The sequence below is a fragment of the Carlito syrichta genome, unplaced genomic scaffold (genome assembly GCF_000164805.1).
Source record: "Carlito syrichta isolate Samal-C Ts95f unplaced genomic scaffold, Tarsius_syrichta-2.0.1 Scaffold308169, whole genome shotgun sequence".
Classification (NCBI taxonomy): domain Eukaryota; kingdom Metazoa; phylum Chordata; class Mammalia; order Primates; family Tarsiidae; genus Carlito; species Carlito syrichta.
Window position 1 is genome coordinate 235,516 of NW_007252265.1, and position 15,972 is coordinate 251,487.

Here is a 15,972-nt window from a genome sequence, read left to right on the forward strand (position 1 = left end):
GTTTAAAAAAAAAAAAAAAAAGGCCGGGCTCGGTGGCTCAGTCTGTAATTCCAGTGCTTTGGGAGGCCGAGGGTTCGAGACCCGTCTGGGCAACTTGGCGAGACCTCATCTCAACAAAAAATCAAAAAAATTAGCCGGGTGTGGTAGCTACTCGGGAGGCTGAGTGGAAGGATCACCAGAGCCCTGCGGGTCGAGGCTGCAGTGGCCGGGACCCGCCACTGCACTCCAGTCTGGGCGACAGAGTGAGACTCCAACTCAAAAAAAAAAAAAAAAAGACATAGGCTGGAAAGTATCCATTGATTGAATAAAGAGGTGTTCCTCACCAACATCAAACAATTCTGGCATATTAGCTATACAAGCCGCAAAACAACAGAAATCTGAAAAGTAATGGAAAGGACAGACATTGTGACTGTATAGTAACAAAGCAATGCTTTCAAGAAGTTAGTTCTAAAGCAGAGAGAGAAAAAGTGACAACTAGGAGGAACACAGAATCAAAGTTCTGTTTCAGATTATAGAGATCTTCTAATCAATGGTTATTTCTGAAGAACAAGATTGCTTTCATTTCTATGTAAAACTGTTGAGTGCTTTTCTGCATAGGCTTATGGAAGCCTGGTCCCTGATCTGAGATTTGGAAAAATTAGACTAAATATTTTTCATAATTTAGTTTCATAGGTACTGATATAGAAGTTAAAGCACTTCGGGACAAATACAGGTCACATTCCCATAGATTTCAGTTTCCAAACAGGAAGACAAGCTCTTAAATCTGTTGATACCGCTTGAACCATAATGTCTAGTCATCACTTTTCAATGTATTCCAACAGCAATACATTTACGAACCCCCTCCAGCAAAAAAGATAAAGGTTCAAAAGTGCCTTAATTTTAACAATGCTAATACCCTAACGGAACTATGAAACATGAAACTATACAACCTTTTAACCTATTATCTCCTTCCATTTCTATTCAATTTAAATAAAAAGATTTAAACATTCTCAGAGGTAAGTCAAAGAACAATATTCAAGAGAAAAAAGGGATAAGAGACAAGCATTTCTAATCACTTTCTTGTAAAATATTTAAAATTAAAAAAAATTAAGATATGCACCAGTAATAATATAACACTGTAAGATAAAATTGATATTTAAGCAATTTTTTAAAATCAGTCTCACTCTGTTGGCCATGCTGGAGTGCAATAGTATGCTCACATCCACTGCAGCCTCAAGCTGCTGGGCTCAGGCAATCCTTCCACCTCAGCCTTCCAAGTAGATGCAACTACAGGTGCACGCCACCATGCCTGGTTAATTTTTTGATTTATTGTAGAGACAAGGTCTCGCCAAGTTGCCCAGGCTGGTCTCTAACCCCTGGATTCCATGGCAATCCTCTCATCTCCACCTCCCAAAGTGCTGAGATTACAGGTATGAGCCACCGTGACTGGCAACACTTAAGTAACATTTAAGACCAATATCTCAAACAGTTATTATGTTTTTGCTGCAAAAACTCAGTGTGAGGTGAAAACTCAGTTACATATGAAAGCAGTTTATACACACCTAAAAAGTTATTTTAAATCAAAGTACAGATGTGTACATATACATTATTTTATGGTTATTCAGAAGTTCTTCATCCAAAGGCCTCACAAGCTTATATACTTTTGTCCTTCTTGTTTATGCTTTCATTAGTTCTCTGACGATCTTTGGCTGAAACAATTGAGCATGTACACTGCAACTATTGTGGTTTGTGTCCTTTCACCGGACCCAAATCACTTCCTTCCTAGAGTTTGAAAGATCTGACAATTTGGTTTTTGGTATCTTAAAATTAAGAGACATGTTTACACAAAATATTCCTAGTATCAAAAGGGAAGCCTGAATTTCTACAAGTTAAATTATGTACAAGCATATAACAAAACCCAAACCAGAAAGTTAATAACTATTATTCTAACCACTTTTAGAGACCTTTCAGCAGAGCTTTCATTTAGGAATATGATTTTTATGGACAGAAAAAAAGTTTGAGCCATAGGTAAACTGTCAAAACAAAAAATGACTAACCAAACCTATTAACAAGGAAAAACTGGCTTCCCAGCTTCAATTCTCAAGGTGTAGTTTACTATATAAACATATACAAATGTCTCTTAAATCTCAACTTTAGTAGTTCTAGCTTTACTTGTGAAGAAATGCTAAACCAGACATGAATTACATAGTTATAGGATAAAACTCTAAAAAGGAAAATATTTTAATAAAGTTCATTGCTTATAAAATGGTCTTGGCAAAAAAATAAAGTTCATAACTGAGTTTGTAAAATGTTAGCCTACTCCAGAATATAAGAAGTTTTCCTCTTACCTACTACAAACATGATCTATAAGCAGAGACACAGAATCTAGATTATTATCAAGTTTGGTATTGTGATATAGGCACCGATCCCTTTGTAGTTCCACCGCCTGCCGCAGGAGAGTCTGTAAACGCCGTGGGGGAAGCATCACTGATGGTGGTAAATAGGCTTTAATAAAAGATATTTTAAAGAAGAGAAATAAAGATAATAATAAACTGTCAATGTTTATTTAAGACATTTGCTCCTCTTCTGCTATATTTGTCCATTACCCCAATAATATCATGTCCCTTATACAGAGAAGTTCTGGGTGGTGTGATATAACATGAGCTTTATGAATACTTGTCAGCAGTTACATCTATGTTTCCACTAGAACTGGATATCCTTGGGAAAGAGGGCTTTATTTTGTATGTGGATTTTCTGGGGAAGAGAAGGGACAAAGGCCAACAACAAAAAAATGTAGAAAAAGAAAACAATGAAAAGAAAATCTAACAATGATTATATACCAGAAGGAGAATGGGTATAAGAAAAATCTCCACTTAACAAAGAGTAAAATTCTGGCAAAATGCTGAAACAGACCAAGTTCAGTTTCCATCAAATTGCCCCTAATGCCATGTATACTGTGGAAATTCAGGGAATAACTGGTGTTTTGACATCAATACCAACCCATTACAATCTCTGAATGTTTTATGCCTCCCCAACCACATGGCTTTCTGATTTTTAGGATCGCTACTCTCATCTCAACATGAAAACTATAGAACAGTATGATTTAACCAGAGAGAAGGTCTTTTAAATTAAAATATGGCAAAATTGAAACCCCATTACAATTTGGAAATAACAGAACATGTCTATGGAAGAGTATAACAATTTACCTAAAGCAATCTGGGCCTCTCTACTGAAATCAACAAAATTTTTAAAACACTAGTGACTTTAAGCTGTGGTTTACATATTTTTTCTTTAACCACAGCACTTCTCCCCTAAACAAAATCTTAAGGAACATCACTACATAATACAAATGAACAGAGAACTGCTCTGTGACCATCACCCTTTCACTGACACTTGAGGTTAGCTGCTTAGACTCTGTGACAAAGTCTGCGAATCTTTGGTTTAAAGTGCTTCTTAATATATCCCCTCTCTTTTTCTATAACCACTCAATAAAAGTATGTCTAGATAAAAGTCTTTCTAATTGATCCAAAATGTCGATTTCTAATCTAAGAGAAAACAACATCAAAAATTAAGACTCTTACTCTGAAGTTTGTCTAACAGTTTAGATCGGGAAGCTGTCCCTTTTCCTTCCCATTCCGCTTTTGCACGTAGGTCTTCTGCATGGCTACACATCAGATACCTAAAAACACAACGAAGAAAGCCAACAAATATCAAACCCTTTTCTTAGAAATATATATGACTGAAAAATATTGACAATTTGGTTATCTAGTTCTTACTAATACATACCAAAAAGAAATTTCTACAGTGGTTCCAATTCATTAATACAACCTGGCACCTGCACATAATTACTAAAATGTAAAGTAACAATAATAGCTAAATATATATTGTTATCTATTAATAGAATATACTTTTGTGGTGTCATATATTACATATGTATTAATAGCACTTATTTGTGTGCCAGACTCTGTTCTAAGCACTGAACATATATTACTTCATTTAGTCTTCATAACAACCATGTACAAAGTAAGTATTATTATTCTTTTTTTTTGAGTCAGGTCTCACTCTGTCACCCAGGCTTGAGTGCAGTGGCATCATCATGGCTTCCCACAGCTGCGACCTCCTGGACTCAGGTAATCCTGTCCCAGAAGCTGGGAATACAGGCACACGTTACCATGCCCTCCTAATTTTTACATTTTGTAGAGACGAGGTCTAGCTATGTGGCCCAAGCTGGTATCAAACTTATGGGCTCATGTGATCCTCCTGCTTTGACTTCTCAAAGTGCTGGGATTACAGGCATGAGCCACCATACTGATCTATTATTCTATTTTTATAAGTCAAGAAACCAAGGCACAGAAAGCTTAAGTAACTGGTATAGGGTTAATAGAGGCAAAATAGGAATATGAATCCAGGGACTCTAGCTACAGAACTTGCTCTCAACCACTATGCTAAGTTAATGGCTTCTAAACAGTAAAACAAAACTCAAAAAACTTCGAAGACAGCCAGGCCCAGTGGCTCAGCCTGGAATCCCGCGCTTTGGGAGGCTGAGGTGAGTGGATTGCCTGAACCCGCGGGTTCAAGACCCGCCTGGGCAACTTGGTGAGACCTCATCTCTACAATAAATCAAAAAAATTAGCCGGGTGTGGTAGCGCATGTCTGTAGTTCCAGCTACTTGGAAGGCAGAGACAGAAGGATCGCCGGAGCCCAGCAGGTAGAGGCTGCAGTGGTCGGGAGTGGCCACTGCACTCCAGTCTAGGTGACAGAGTGAGACTCCAACTCAAAAAAAAAAAAAAAAAACTTCAAAGACATTTATACTAAGTTAATTAAACAAAAACAATATACCTTCAAAAGTTTATCATTAACATTCAAAAAATGATATAACTGGATAATCATCCTTGTGTCATCCTGTGAAGAGTACTGAAATCCCAGAGCACACATCTGGGAAACTATTTTTATTGCTTACAATATGTGAAGGTTGAATAAACGCTAAAGTTCACAGATTCAGGAGAACACATAAAGGCCCCCTGCTGGGAGTGTGACCCTGACCCGGTTCTGGCTCTTCTCAAAAGAATGGGCTTTGAAAGTTAAAAGAGTGAAAGTATTATTCAAACATGGAGACTAGACCTGGCAAGTAACTCTCCTGCTATTTTGTCTGGTACTATGCCAGACATATCTGTTCTTCTCACTTGTGAAAAGAATATTAAATAGGGTAATGAGAATTATTTAAGATAAAGTATATGGAGTACTTGGTCTACTACCTGCTATATAGGCAAAGCTCAATAAATGATAACTATCAGAAATCTCTCAGTTAACATGACTCCTCTTCTTAACTGAATAAGTTTATTTCACTTAGATTCTAAATTATTGAATAGCCTCTTACCCAACAACAGAACTACTTGTTCTCTTGCTATTTAGTATATAAATTGTGCCTCAGCGATGAAAAAAACTACTTAAAAAAATAGCAAAACTAATTATGCTCAAAACACCATATAAGAAGTTGGATGATCATGAACATTTTGTTTCTAAAATAACTTTGGGAATAAAATTTATTATCAATAATGACTGAAAAAATTGTTCACTTTTTAAATTTTTTTTGTTTGTTTTTTTGGAGGCAAGGTCTCACTCTGTTGCCTAGACTAGAGTGTAGTGGCAGGATCACAGCTCACCAGTTTCCAACTCGTGGGCTCAAGAGATCCTCTTGCATCAGCCTCCCAAGTAGCCGTGACTATAGGTATGTGCTACCACCCCCAGTTTTTTTATTTTTTGTAGAGACCAGGTCTCACTATGTTGCTCAGGCTGGTCTCAATCTACTGGGTTCAAGCAATCATCCCACCTCCGCCTCCCAAAGTACTGGGATTATAGGCGTAAGTCACCATGCATGGTCACTTTTAGATTTTGCAAAAGTGACTTATGATTGCTTCTGTACCCTCGTGAAAATACATGTTAAACCTTAAAGTATTAAATGAATGTCTGATTATGCAAGTCACAGGGTAAGTAAAAGGACACTGAACTGAGAGAAAGAAGCCCTGGGTTTTGATCCTAGTTCCACATCTTGTCAACTCTCAGTCGTTTCCTTATGTGAAAAATTCAGGGGATAAACCTATTGCTGAAGTTCAATTCAGAATAAAAGACATACTACTAAATTATATGTTCTGTTACCAAAGCAGAAAAAATCTATCATGTGGATGATCTTTAGGCAATAAAAAAAGTAGGTACCTTATGGAAAAGGTAATCAGACAAGATTATCTGACAGCCACCATATCAAAATACCCAGCTGCATTTACTATTTCAAGATGTGGTGATGGGATAAGACCAATGACTCAAACCACTTAGATCAGGCTTTGAGTGCTGGCTCTCTGATTTAATAGCTTTACCTTGGACTGGTTACTTAACTTCTCTGAGGCTCAGTTTCCTTATCTGCAAAGAATAGACCCTTATCTTGGGTCCATTCTTTTGTTCATCATTTGTATTTATAAACTCATTATGTATCAGATATTGTTGTAGATATTGGGGCCATATCATATAGTGAAAATGTTGTAAAGAAAAAAATTAAAATAGATTAATGCAACAGAGAATGCCCAGTGGGTAAATCTTCAAGAGAGGACACTTGGGCTGGGAACTGTGTCCAGCTATGCAAAGACTGAGGGAAGTACATTAAACATGGAGGGGACAGGCAGTGCAAATACCTTAAAGCACGGTAAATTAAAGAACAGAAAGCACATTAGTGTCCTCAGCTTATAATCCCAACACTTCGAGAGGCCGAGGTGAGTGGATTGCCTGAGCCTGTGGGTTTGAGACCAGCCCGGGCAACTTGGCAAGACCTCATCTCCACAATAAAATAAAAAATTAGGTGGGTATGGCAGTGTGCGCCTGTAGTTCTGGCTACTTGGAAGGCTGAGGTGGAAGGATCACAGGAGCCCAGCAGGTCAAGGCTGCAGTGGCCGGGAGCGCGCCACTGTATTCCAGCCTGGGTGACAGTGAAACTCCAACTCAAAAAAAAAAAAAGGAACATTGGTGTCATTAAAGATAAAGACAGCCAGGCTCGGTGGCTTAGCCTGTAATCCCGCGCTTTGGGAGGCTGAGGTGAGTGAATTGTCTGAGCCCGCGGGTTCAAGACCCGCCTGGACAACTTGGTGAGACCTCATCTCTACAATAAATCAAAAATCAGCCGGGCATGGTAGCGCACGCCTGTAGTTCTGGTTACTTGGAAGGCTGAGGTGGAAGGATCGCTGGAGCCCAGCGAGTCAAGGCTGCAGTGGCTGGGAGCGGCCACTTCAGTCTGGGTGAGACCCCAACTCAAAAAAAAGATAAAGACAGCAGGAGAGGATTGGGAATCTTACAAGCCTGAGTGAAGCTTTGGGGTTTTATTTCAAGTGTGCTGGAAAGCCAGTGCAAGGTTTTAAGCAAAGGAGTGAAATTACTTTATTTATAGTTTTATTTGTGTATTTCTTTGGCTACTCTGTAAGTAAGTATTGTTGAAGAGATTAAGAGTAAAAGCAATGCAATTAAGTAGGAAGCTACTACAACATTCTAGGAGATATGTCTACGGATTACCTAAGCTATAGATTTTGGAAATAAAGTAAAATGGGACAAATTTGGAATGTTTTGGAGTCAGGTCATATATCTAAAAGTTAAAAGATAAAGCAAGGACAAAGTTTAAGTTTTTCCTTTGAGCAACTGGGCAGAAGGCCTTGCCATTTACTAGAGAAAGCATAGGTCTTTAGTGGCGGAATGAGTGGTGCAGGTACAACTGGAATCACTAATTTTGTTTTGAACGTATCACTTTGAAACATCTATGAAATATCCAAGTGAATACTGTCAAGTGTGAAAGTAGCAATACATAATGGGAGTTCAGTTGAGAGGATAAATCTAAGAGTCATGTGTATACAGTACATGAAGGCATAGTGTAGAATAAGATTACTAACAGCCTCTTCATCAACCTGAGTCTAAGAAGTCAGTTTCCTTACCCACTAAGAACATGAATGCGCTCTGTATTGTATTTCAGCGGAGTCAATTCACAGCGTAGAACTTGAAGTGCCTCCAGGACCTTCCCATCCTCCAGGTATTCTAGGTACTTCTGCTGCAGCAGCAAAAACTTCATCCTCTGACATGACAGAAAGCAGCAGTCAGGGGAAAAAAGTTGATGGAAGTTTCAGAAAATGTTTGTGCCTAAACAGAACAGTAGAAACCATTCTACTATGCCCTTTGAAAATAACTTTTCATAAAGCTTCAAGATGACTCAAAATATTTTGGTTTAACAGAGTCACAGTAAATTAAATGTGACTGCTCAATTCCACAACTTATTAAAACTCTCTTTTGAACAAATAATCTCAAATTAGAAAAGATCATCAGTGACCAAGGAAAAATGAGTTCTCCTTTCAAAACATTCCCCTACAATTTTATTTCTTGTATGAAAATTTAGAACTATTCCAAGTACTCAAAGTTTGTTTTTTTTAAATTCTGACTTTTATACTAAGGCACTGGGGGGTTTTATGCAACAAGTTTTTAAAAGATTGAAGAAAAATCAGTTAATGGAGAAATTATTTACAAGTCACCATGTGAAAGGGGGACTAAGAAGATCAGAAGCAAATTAGAGACACCTGGTAAAAGTAGAAAAGTGTCCAATTTTGGCCTATCAAAAGTCAGAAGAGTTGTCCAACAAATGAACTACAGGTTTGTTGTGTACTGAATTTCCTATGAGCTTGATGGACCTCACTCTCTCCTAGGAGGCTGTAAAGTGATGACTACATTAGAAGGTTGAACTTAAAAGATCTTTAAAAAGATTCAATACTTGTATTTATAACAATCTGATTATTGATCAGCTCTTCTCCCCAAAAGGACAAACCACTTGCTAGCTTACTGTGAAGCACTTTCACATTTAATTTCCTTCAGAACTGTTTGACTTTAATACTCTTTAATGTTACTTTATTATTTTGCTTTTATCTTGAAAGTAATCATCACAATCTTTGCATTTTTTTACAAGAGAAAAAATGTTTACTAATATCATGTTTGAAATCTCTTTTAAATCTTAAACATAATTAAGCACCATTGCTTGGAGGGACCTTGTCATCCTATTTGCTACTTGTGGAGCTTGAGCAAGCCAACTGATTTAAGTAGATAAGTTAATAGGCAGGAAATGGTAGTCATATTTAGAAACTTCAAGGTATTCAGTGGTAAAGATCTCAAGTCCACTTAAAATTAAAATCTAAATTACAACTTTTTCTTCTTCAGTAAGATGCTTACTTTAAATCACCAAAAAATATACCGCTATCACAAAATGGTATGGCAGAATTACCATTTATTTGCAGAATTACGAATATAATACACTGCTCGGTAAGATTTCCTATCAAGGAGTATTTAGGAGAGAGGCATAAACTACAAGCTTATAGAAATAGCTTCTAAGCCGGGGTCGGTGGCTCAGCCTGTAATCCCGCGCCTTTGGGAGGTTGAGGTGAGTGGATTGCCTGAGCCCGCGGGTTCGAGACCCGCCTGAACAGCGAGACCTCATCTCTACAATAAATCAAAAAATCAGCTGGGCGTGGTAGCACGCGCCTGTAATTCTGGCTACTCAGAAGGCTGAGGCAGAAGGATCGCCGGAACCCAGCAGGTCGAGGCTGTGGTGGCTGGAAGCGGCCACTGCACTCCAGTAAGACTCCAAATCAAAAAAAAAAAGAAATAGCTTCTAGAGAAAGTAAAAAAAAATAAATCCTCTCATTTTTAAGTCAGGCATATATATATTTAAATACCTCCTTTGTAAGATACATTGCTTATGTCTGATAATAATCTAACGTTAAGTCTATAGGTGAAGATCAGAAAAAACTTCAAACTGAGACAAGCTCCTGTATAACTCTACAAGTCTACTTACACTCAGCAAATTTTACACACAAAATTAGACTGACTAACGAATGTTTCAGAACTAATCTACCAAGATGCCCTGAAAAGTCCACTGGTGTACATGTAGCCTGACGTTAACCTTTATATGTTAAATTAGAAATACTCTGAAGTCCATCAGGTAACAAAAACTAAAAGCAAAACAGAAAATCTTAAAAAAACAAAAATCAAAGGATTTTATATTTGAAGTTTTTCTAAATAGTCTCATCATTTTACCTTCTGAAAAAAATTCAATTATTTATGAAAGGAAGACCTCATATATTCCATTTTTCAATACACTGTTAAGGTTCATTTCATTTAGTAATTCAAATTTGTAACTCATATTTAGTTGCATAATTTTTTCATTTAAATGCCACATGTTGGAACTAGTCAGGGCATATGATGTAATTTCTTCACTAAATTTCTTTAGTATTGGGAATTTGGGGGATTTTTTAAAATTCAAGGCAAATCTTTTATTTACTTAATATTTATTTTTTGGTATCAATCATTAGGTCCTATGTCCATCCTTTCCACCATTCCAAAGAGTATAGGGTTAGTGCACGAAGTACTATTTCCCCCTTTATTTCTCCACTAAGATCTCTATAGAACATGTTATATTCTCTTTCTATGCTCTGCAGAGGCAGAGCAGAGAGAAGAGGAAGGCAGACCAAAACTTTGAGAGAAGCCAATATAAACACCTATTTCTGTATATGCAGGGAATGTTATAAAAGTAGCACAAGAGTATTTCTCTATGAATCATTTTATCCAAATTAAGACCAAGAATATCCTCAAACAGATATCAAATCCTGGTATTATACATGGCAACTAAAATGCTGCTGGCCAAAAACAGCTAGAGATTTGTTTGAAAGAGAAAATGTTTATTCCCTCAAGAAAGTCAGTTCAAGTATTTGACATATATGATAAGGATGCGGAGTAAGCACTGTATTTTAACTCCCCAAATTTAAGGCACGAAAATGTAAACAGAAGCTCAAGAAAAAAGACCTCTTAATTAACAAATAATGTTAAATATTTACTTAAGTTGTAAAAATCAGGCAAAATTATAGCTTGCTGAGATAGGGACAGGGTTCTACTAAATTTATTTATTTTAATTTTTTTTTTTTTGAATTGGAGCCTCACTCGGTCGCCCAGACTGGAGTGCAGTGGCCGCTCCCGGCCACCGCAGCCTCGCCTGCTGGGCTGCGGCGATCCTTCCGCCTCAGCCTTCCGAGTAGCCGGAATTACAGGCATGCGCTACCATGCCTGGCTGATTTTTTGATTTATTGTAGAGATGAGGTCTCGCCAAGTTGCCCAGGCGGGTATCAAACCCGCAGGCTCAGGCAATCCACTCACCTCAGCCTCCCAAAGGCGCGGGATTACAGGCTGAGCCACCAAGCCCAGCTACTAAATTTATTTATATATTTATTTAAAAGACCTTGAGCTTAATAAAGAAGAAAACTTAAAAATAGGTTGGGAAAATAAACTTTTCTGTATCTTTCTCCAACTCCCAATTAGACCTCTAAGAGATTGTTTCTGTTCTCTGATGATTTTTCAACATCTTTGGGCCATGCAATAGTTCCTTCTCTATTTTAATATCTAATAAAAACCTGAAACTGATAAGTGGCTAAGATAGTTTCACACTGTAAATTCTGCTGTTGCTCCCCTATCCTGCTCAATATTAAATTTTTATCCTTTCCTTTCCTCTTATATTATTAAACTGAACTCAACATGAAAGAAAAACTCAAAATTATGGTACTCAAAGTCTAGTTATCAAGGACAGTCTCCTAACTAACTTAGTCGTAGTTCTAACTCTGGAGTGAGGTTATAATCAAGTTATGACTCAGAAGAAAGGCGGAATAAACTACATTTAAGCCATGGCTCTCAAAACTCTTCTCTATTTGATTTTAAAATATACTTGTTAGAGTTTTTATATGTCAAGTCAATATTTGAACATTTATTAAGCATCTATTTCTTTTTATTTTTAAATTTCCTGCCCTCAGGACTGCTGCCCCAGCCTATGCACCCACCATTCCCGCAGCCGCTCACTTTCTCCCTATTAAGCATATTTCTATATTAAAAGATAAGAACCAAACATTTTTAGATATCTTAAAGTTTTCTGTTACTGGTTTCAAATACCCATCCAAATTGTCCAGCCACGGCTAAGCGTATTTAAACCCAAACTAAAAAATGCTGACTCATGAGAGCAACTTCTGCTATTTCTAGTATCATCTGACTGGAAACCATTTAAAAATAAGGGGTGGGGCATGGGGGAGTGAGCTGGGTCAATAAAAACATTCAGGTTTAAAACATAAAGTGCAATTTTAGTCTAGACTAGGTCATCAAATGTGTCTGGGTATACAATTAAAATAACTGTTTTTAAAAACCCTAATAGTTGTCTTCTAAGATAGTATTACAAATTTAAGCTTATATTAGATTCTTCTCTTCTGGAGATAGGGTGAGGGAGAGGAGTAAATTTAAACACAATTAGAAAGGTATAGAACAACTTCAAAAAATGCTAGACCCCCCGGGCTCGGTGGCTCAGCCTGTAATCCCAGCACTTTGGGAGGCTGAGGTGAGTGGATTGCCTGAGCACGCGGGTTCGAGACCCACCTGGGCAACTTGGCGAGCCCTCATCTCTACAATAAATCAAAAACTAGCCGGGTATGGTAGTGTGCACCTGTAGTTCCAGCTACTTGGAAGGCTGAGGCGGAAGGATCGCCGGAGCCCAGCAGGTCGAGGCTGTGGTGGCCGGGAGCGGCCACTGCACTCCAGTCTGGATGACAGAGTGAGACTCCAACTCAAAAAAAAAAAAAAGAAAAAATGCTAAACTCAATCTTTAAAAGCAATTGATTCATCAATGCTTAAAGTGAGATAAAAGTTGGGACTCCTTTCTTTGTATAAATAAATATCTAAACAGTTTGACAGCAGGGAGGCTCAGCCAGAGATTTAATCTTCATCTATTATTAGATCCTAGAATGCGCTATAGACCAAAAAGGCTGTAAAAAGAAAGGATTTCTCCCTATTATCTACAACTACTTTTCTTCAGTTCATATGTTGCTTCCAATGAAGGTTTCTAATGAGACAGTCATGATCCAAATCCAATACAGAAGTCTCAAATTACTATAAATAGAAAGTGAACCTATTAACATTTTTGCTACTAAATTACAGATATAATTTTGGTATGGCTTAATAAAGGAAAACAATCTCCAAGAAAGTGTACACATTTTAAATTAGTCTACAGCAAATTTTTTTTTTTTTAAGAATTGAATTTTATTTATTTATTTGTAATTTTAATTCCAAAAATGGGTACAATTCAGGGTACAGCAAGTTCTTTATTGTCACCACACAAGCAGTGTTAATTTGCCCATTGGGAAAGGGACCCCAATTCTTATTTTGACCATTTAATTGTCTTTTAGTTCATTTTGTCAGGGCTAAAAATATATTTAAAAACTGTCCAATAAAATATACTTGAGTTTTTAAAACCCCAAACACACTTATTGAGGAAACTTTAGTTATTACTGACTATAGATGTTTAACTATTTGAACTTGTCTTTATTTTTAAAGTTTACTTAGGAATTGATTATTTCCTAAGTTAATTTATTATCAATCATATGACTCAATAGTAGTGTGAAAATGTCAATATTTTAAGTTTTTACTGAAAGAATAAAAATAATATATAATTAATCTAAAAGAATCTGTATTTGTTCATGCTTGTTTGGACCTTTAATTCACCTGAAGCCCATTTCTCTAGGATCATACTATAGCATAGAATTATATTAAGAGGTTGAAAACTCTTTTGTAATAAAATCTCCCAAAAAAAAGAAAAACAGAGAAACACAAGGCTCTAATAAGTTTACAGACAGAGGCAGAAAAGATTGACTTAATCTTTAAAAAATCAAGATGTAACAGTCATTTACTAATATTTAACAAACAGCTGGTTTCCCTACTTCACTTCCTATTTGTCTTCTTGCCCTCCCCCACCAGACAGGAAACTGCTTTTGACAACAAATGAATCAGCTAGAAGTTTAAAAGCCAGCAGCTAGAAGCCAGCAGCTGATTCTCTATGGTTTCCAATCACCAGTACTTAGAAAAAACTTATCCCTTCCTCTCCCCTCACCATCTACTAAAGAATTAAAGCCTTTCAGTATAAAAGATTTATTAAGATTTATGAAAGAGGCTAATAAGTTAAACTACTAAACTGATCTTGTCAGAGAAATAAGGCCAGTAAGCAGGACCCAATGGTCAAATCTGCATACAAACCCTCCACCAAAGTGATTGATACATATACAAACTTTACTATCAATTCACACAACTGGAATGTAAGAATGGGAAATGGTGAGTACACCAATGGAGTTGGTTTGAATTAACTATAATTATCAAAGATATTAACAAAAGATAATTAATGTATCAGTTTCCTAAGTCTGTATGGATATACAGACACTCAAACACATTTCTCTTTAGCTGCACATTCAGTATTATAGTATAAAAGTATAATTTATCCTCCTTAACTCTATAAACATAAAACTCCTATTAGTAGCACTGAAAGCATGAAGATCTTTCAATATAATTTGTGTAGAGGTTAACTTACAAAGTAGGTTCAGATAACACATTTACTACGCATGATTTTAAAAACAAAACTCATACTTTAAAACATCATAAACACTCATCCTACTTTATAAATTTAACTACTTTAAGGTCTTAGCTTTTATAAGAGGAGAGCCTAGAGTTATCAATAACCTACTAAAATAAGCATAAATGTGAAACTAAGAACAAAAGTGTATTTACCACAATTATTCCCAACAACGTTTGAGAGATTTCAAGTGCGCCTCTTACCACAATAGCATGAGGAGAATGCACTAAAGGCTTTAGTTCATTCAGGTCATTTTCTGCCTGTAAAAATCGGTATAAAAGAAAAACAGAAATGTCACAAAATGCACATCCAATATGTAATTTTAGCAGCAGTCACACAGCTCTATATGCCCTACTTTACCTTATCCCAGTCTCCTTCCATGACATGATTTCGGAATTTGGTAGCAGAAGGATGTTCTAAACGACATCCTGACTCTTGCATGAGGAGATCAACAGTCTGGCTGCAGGAGAGATACAGTGTAAAAAAGACCTGACCAACTTTAGGGTTTTACTCTTCCAAATAAACTAATGTCCATGAAAACAGTTTCAAAGTTTTAAAGCTAGCCTCATGATGAAGGAAAAAAAAAATAAGCTTTATTGTGCTTGGTTAAATAAACTTGATTTAAAACTGCCAACTACATTTATCCCTAGTCAAGTTAAAAGACTTTCCTGAAACAAGAATCAAAATAAGTTCTTCCTACTTTTGCTGTTTAATGTCTCAGAAGTTTAATGAAGTATAAGATGTGTAGTAATTGACTAGTCAAATAAACGAAAAATCAGGACCTGCAAATTACCCATGCTACTACGTTTTCAAAGATACATATTATCAGCTCCACACAAGGTGATAGAGACGACCTGTGTTAGGTAAGAGCTTACATCCAGATATGTTCGCATAGAAATTCTACTAGGTCAATCTTTAAAATTAAAATAAATCCAGCATCAAAAATCATTCCCTTTCTCTCTATACTAAAAATAGCAAATTTACTATGGTGTAGGTTCCAAACAGTCACGAGTTATTTCCTCCTGCTGCTGTCAGCTTGCTTCTTGTCTCAGTAATATGTTCTGTTAGCATTTACAAAATCTGTTTTCATACTAATCCTTTTCCTTAGGAAATAAAGTGAACTCTTCCTATGACAAATTTCTCTTTGAGAGCTTAAAAAATTCAGCAAACATATTTTCTTCCCTCATGTACTTTGATATCTAAGAACCTTCACGTAACAGCCTTATATCTTCATGTTTGTTTCAATGCTTTCATATTCAGCTCTACATAATTTTCAGCTAAACAGTACAATGATCTGTCTGAAAATAAAAATACTTTTAAAAGTGTTGTCCTCCTCCCAACAAATCCATAAATGCAAAACTACACACCGGCTGGCCTAAGAGCTTATTTTTACCTACACTTTGAAGGTAGGAAACTAGACTGTTGCATGTTTTTACCCTTCGTCTCATTCTGGTTCTGCCTCTTGCATCTCCTTTATCGGGCTCCAGGGGACTCCTACC

The 15,972-nt window shown here is 36.7% G+C and overlaps 1 protein-coding gene across 3 annotated transcripts in view; it reads right to left on the bottom strand.

Moving 5' to 3' along the window:
- WDR26 (WD repeat domain 26) overlaps positions 1 to 14,930 on the bottom strand; it is a 44,242-nt gene extending 29,312 nt beyond the window's left edge. For 2 of the 3 annotated variants that reach the window (XM_008065162.1, XM_021716106.1), the window contains exons 1-5: positions 14,834 to 14,930; positions 14,629 to 14,733; positions 7,944 to 8,080; positions 3,561 to 3,658; positions 2,328 to 2,484 (exon numbers count right to left, since the gene is read on the bottom strand). In XM_008065162.1, coding sequence (XP_008063353.1) covers positions 2,328 to 2,484; positions 3,561 to 3,658; positions 7,944 to 8,080; positions 14,629 to 14,733; positions 14,834 to 14,914 — 578 coding nt within the window. In that variant the 5' untranslated portion in view covers positions 14,915 to 14,930. The remainder of the gene's footprint in view (positions 1 to 2,327; positions 2,485 to 3,560; positions 3,659 to 7,943; positions 8,081 to 14,628; positions 14,734 to 14,833) is intronic. The other variant, XM_008065163.1, reaches the window with a different exon arrangement.
- Between the last annotated feature and the right edge of the window lie 1,042 nt (positions 14,931 to 15,972).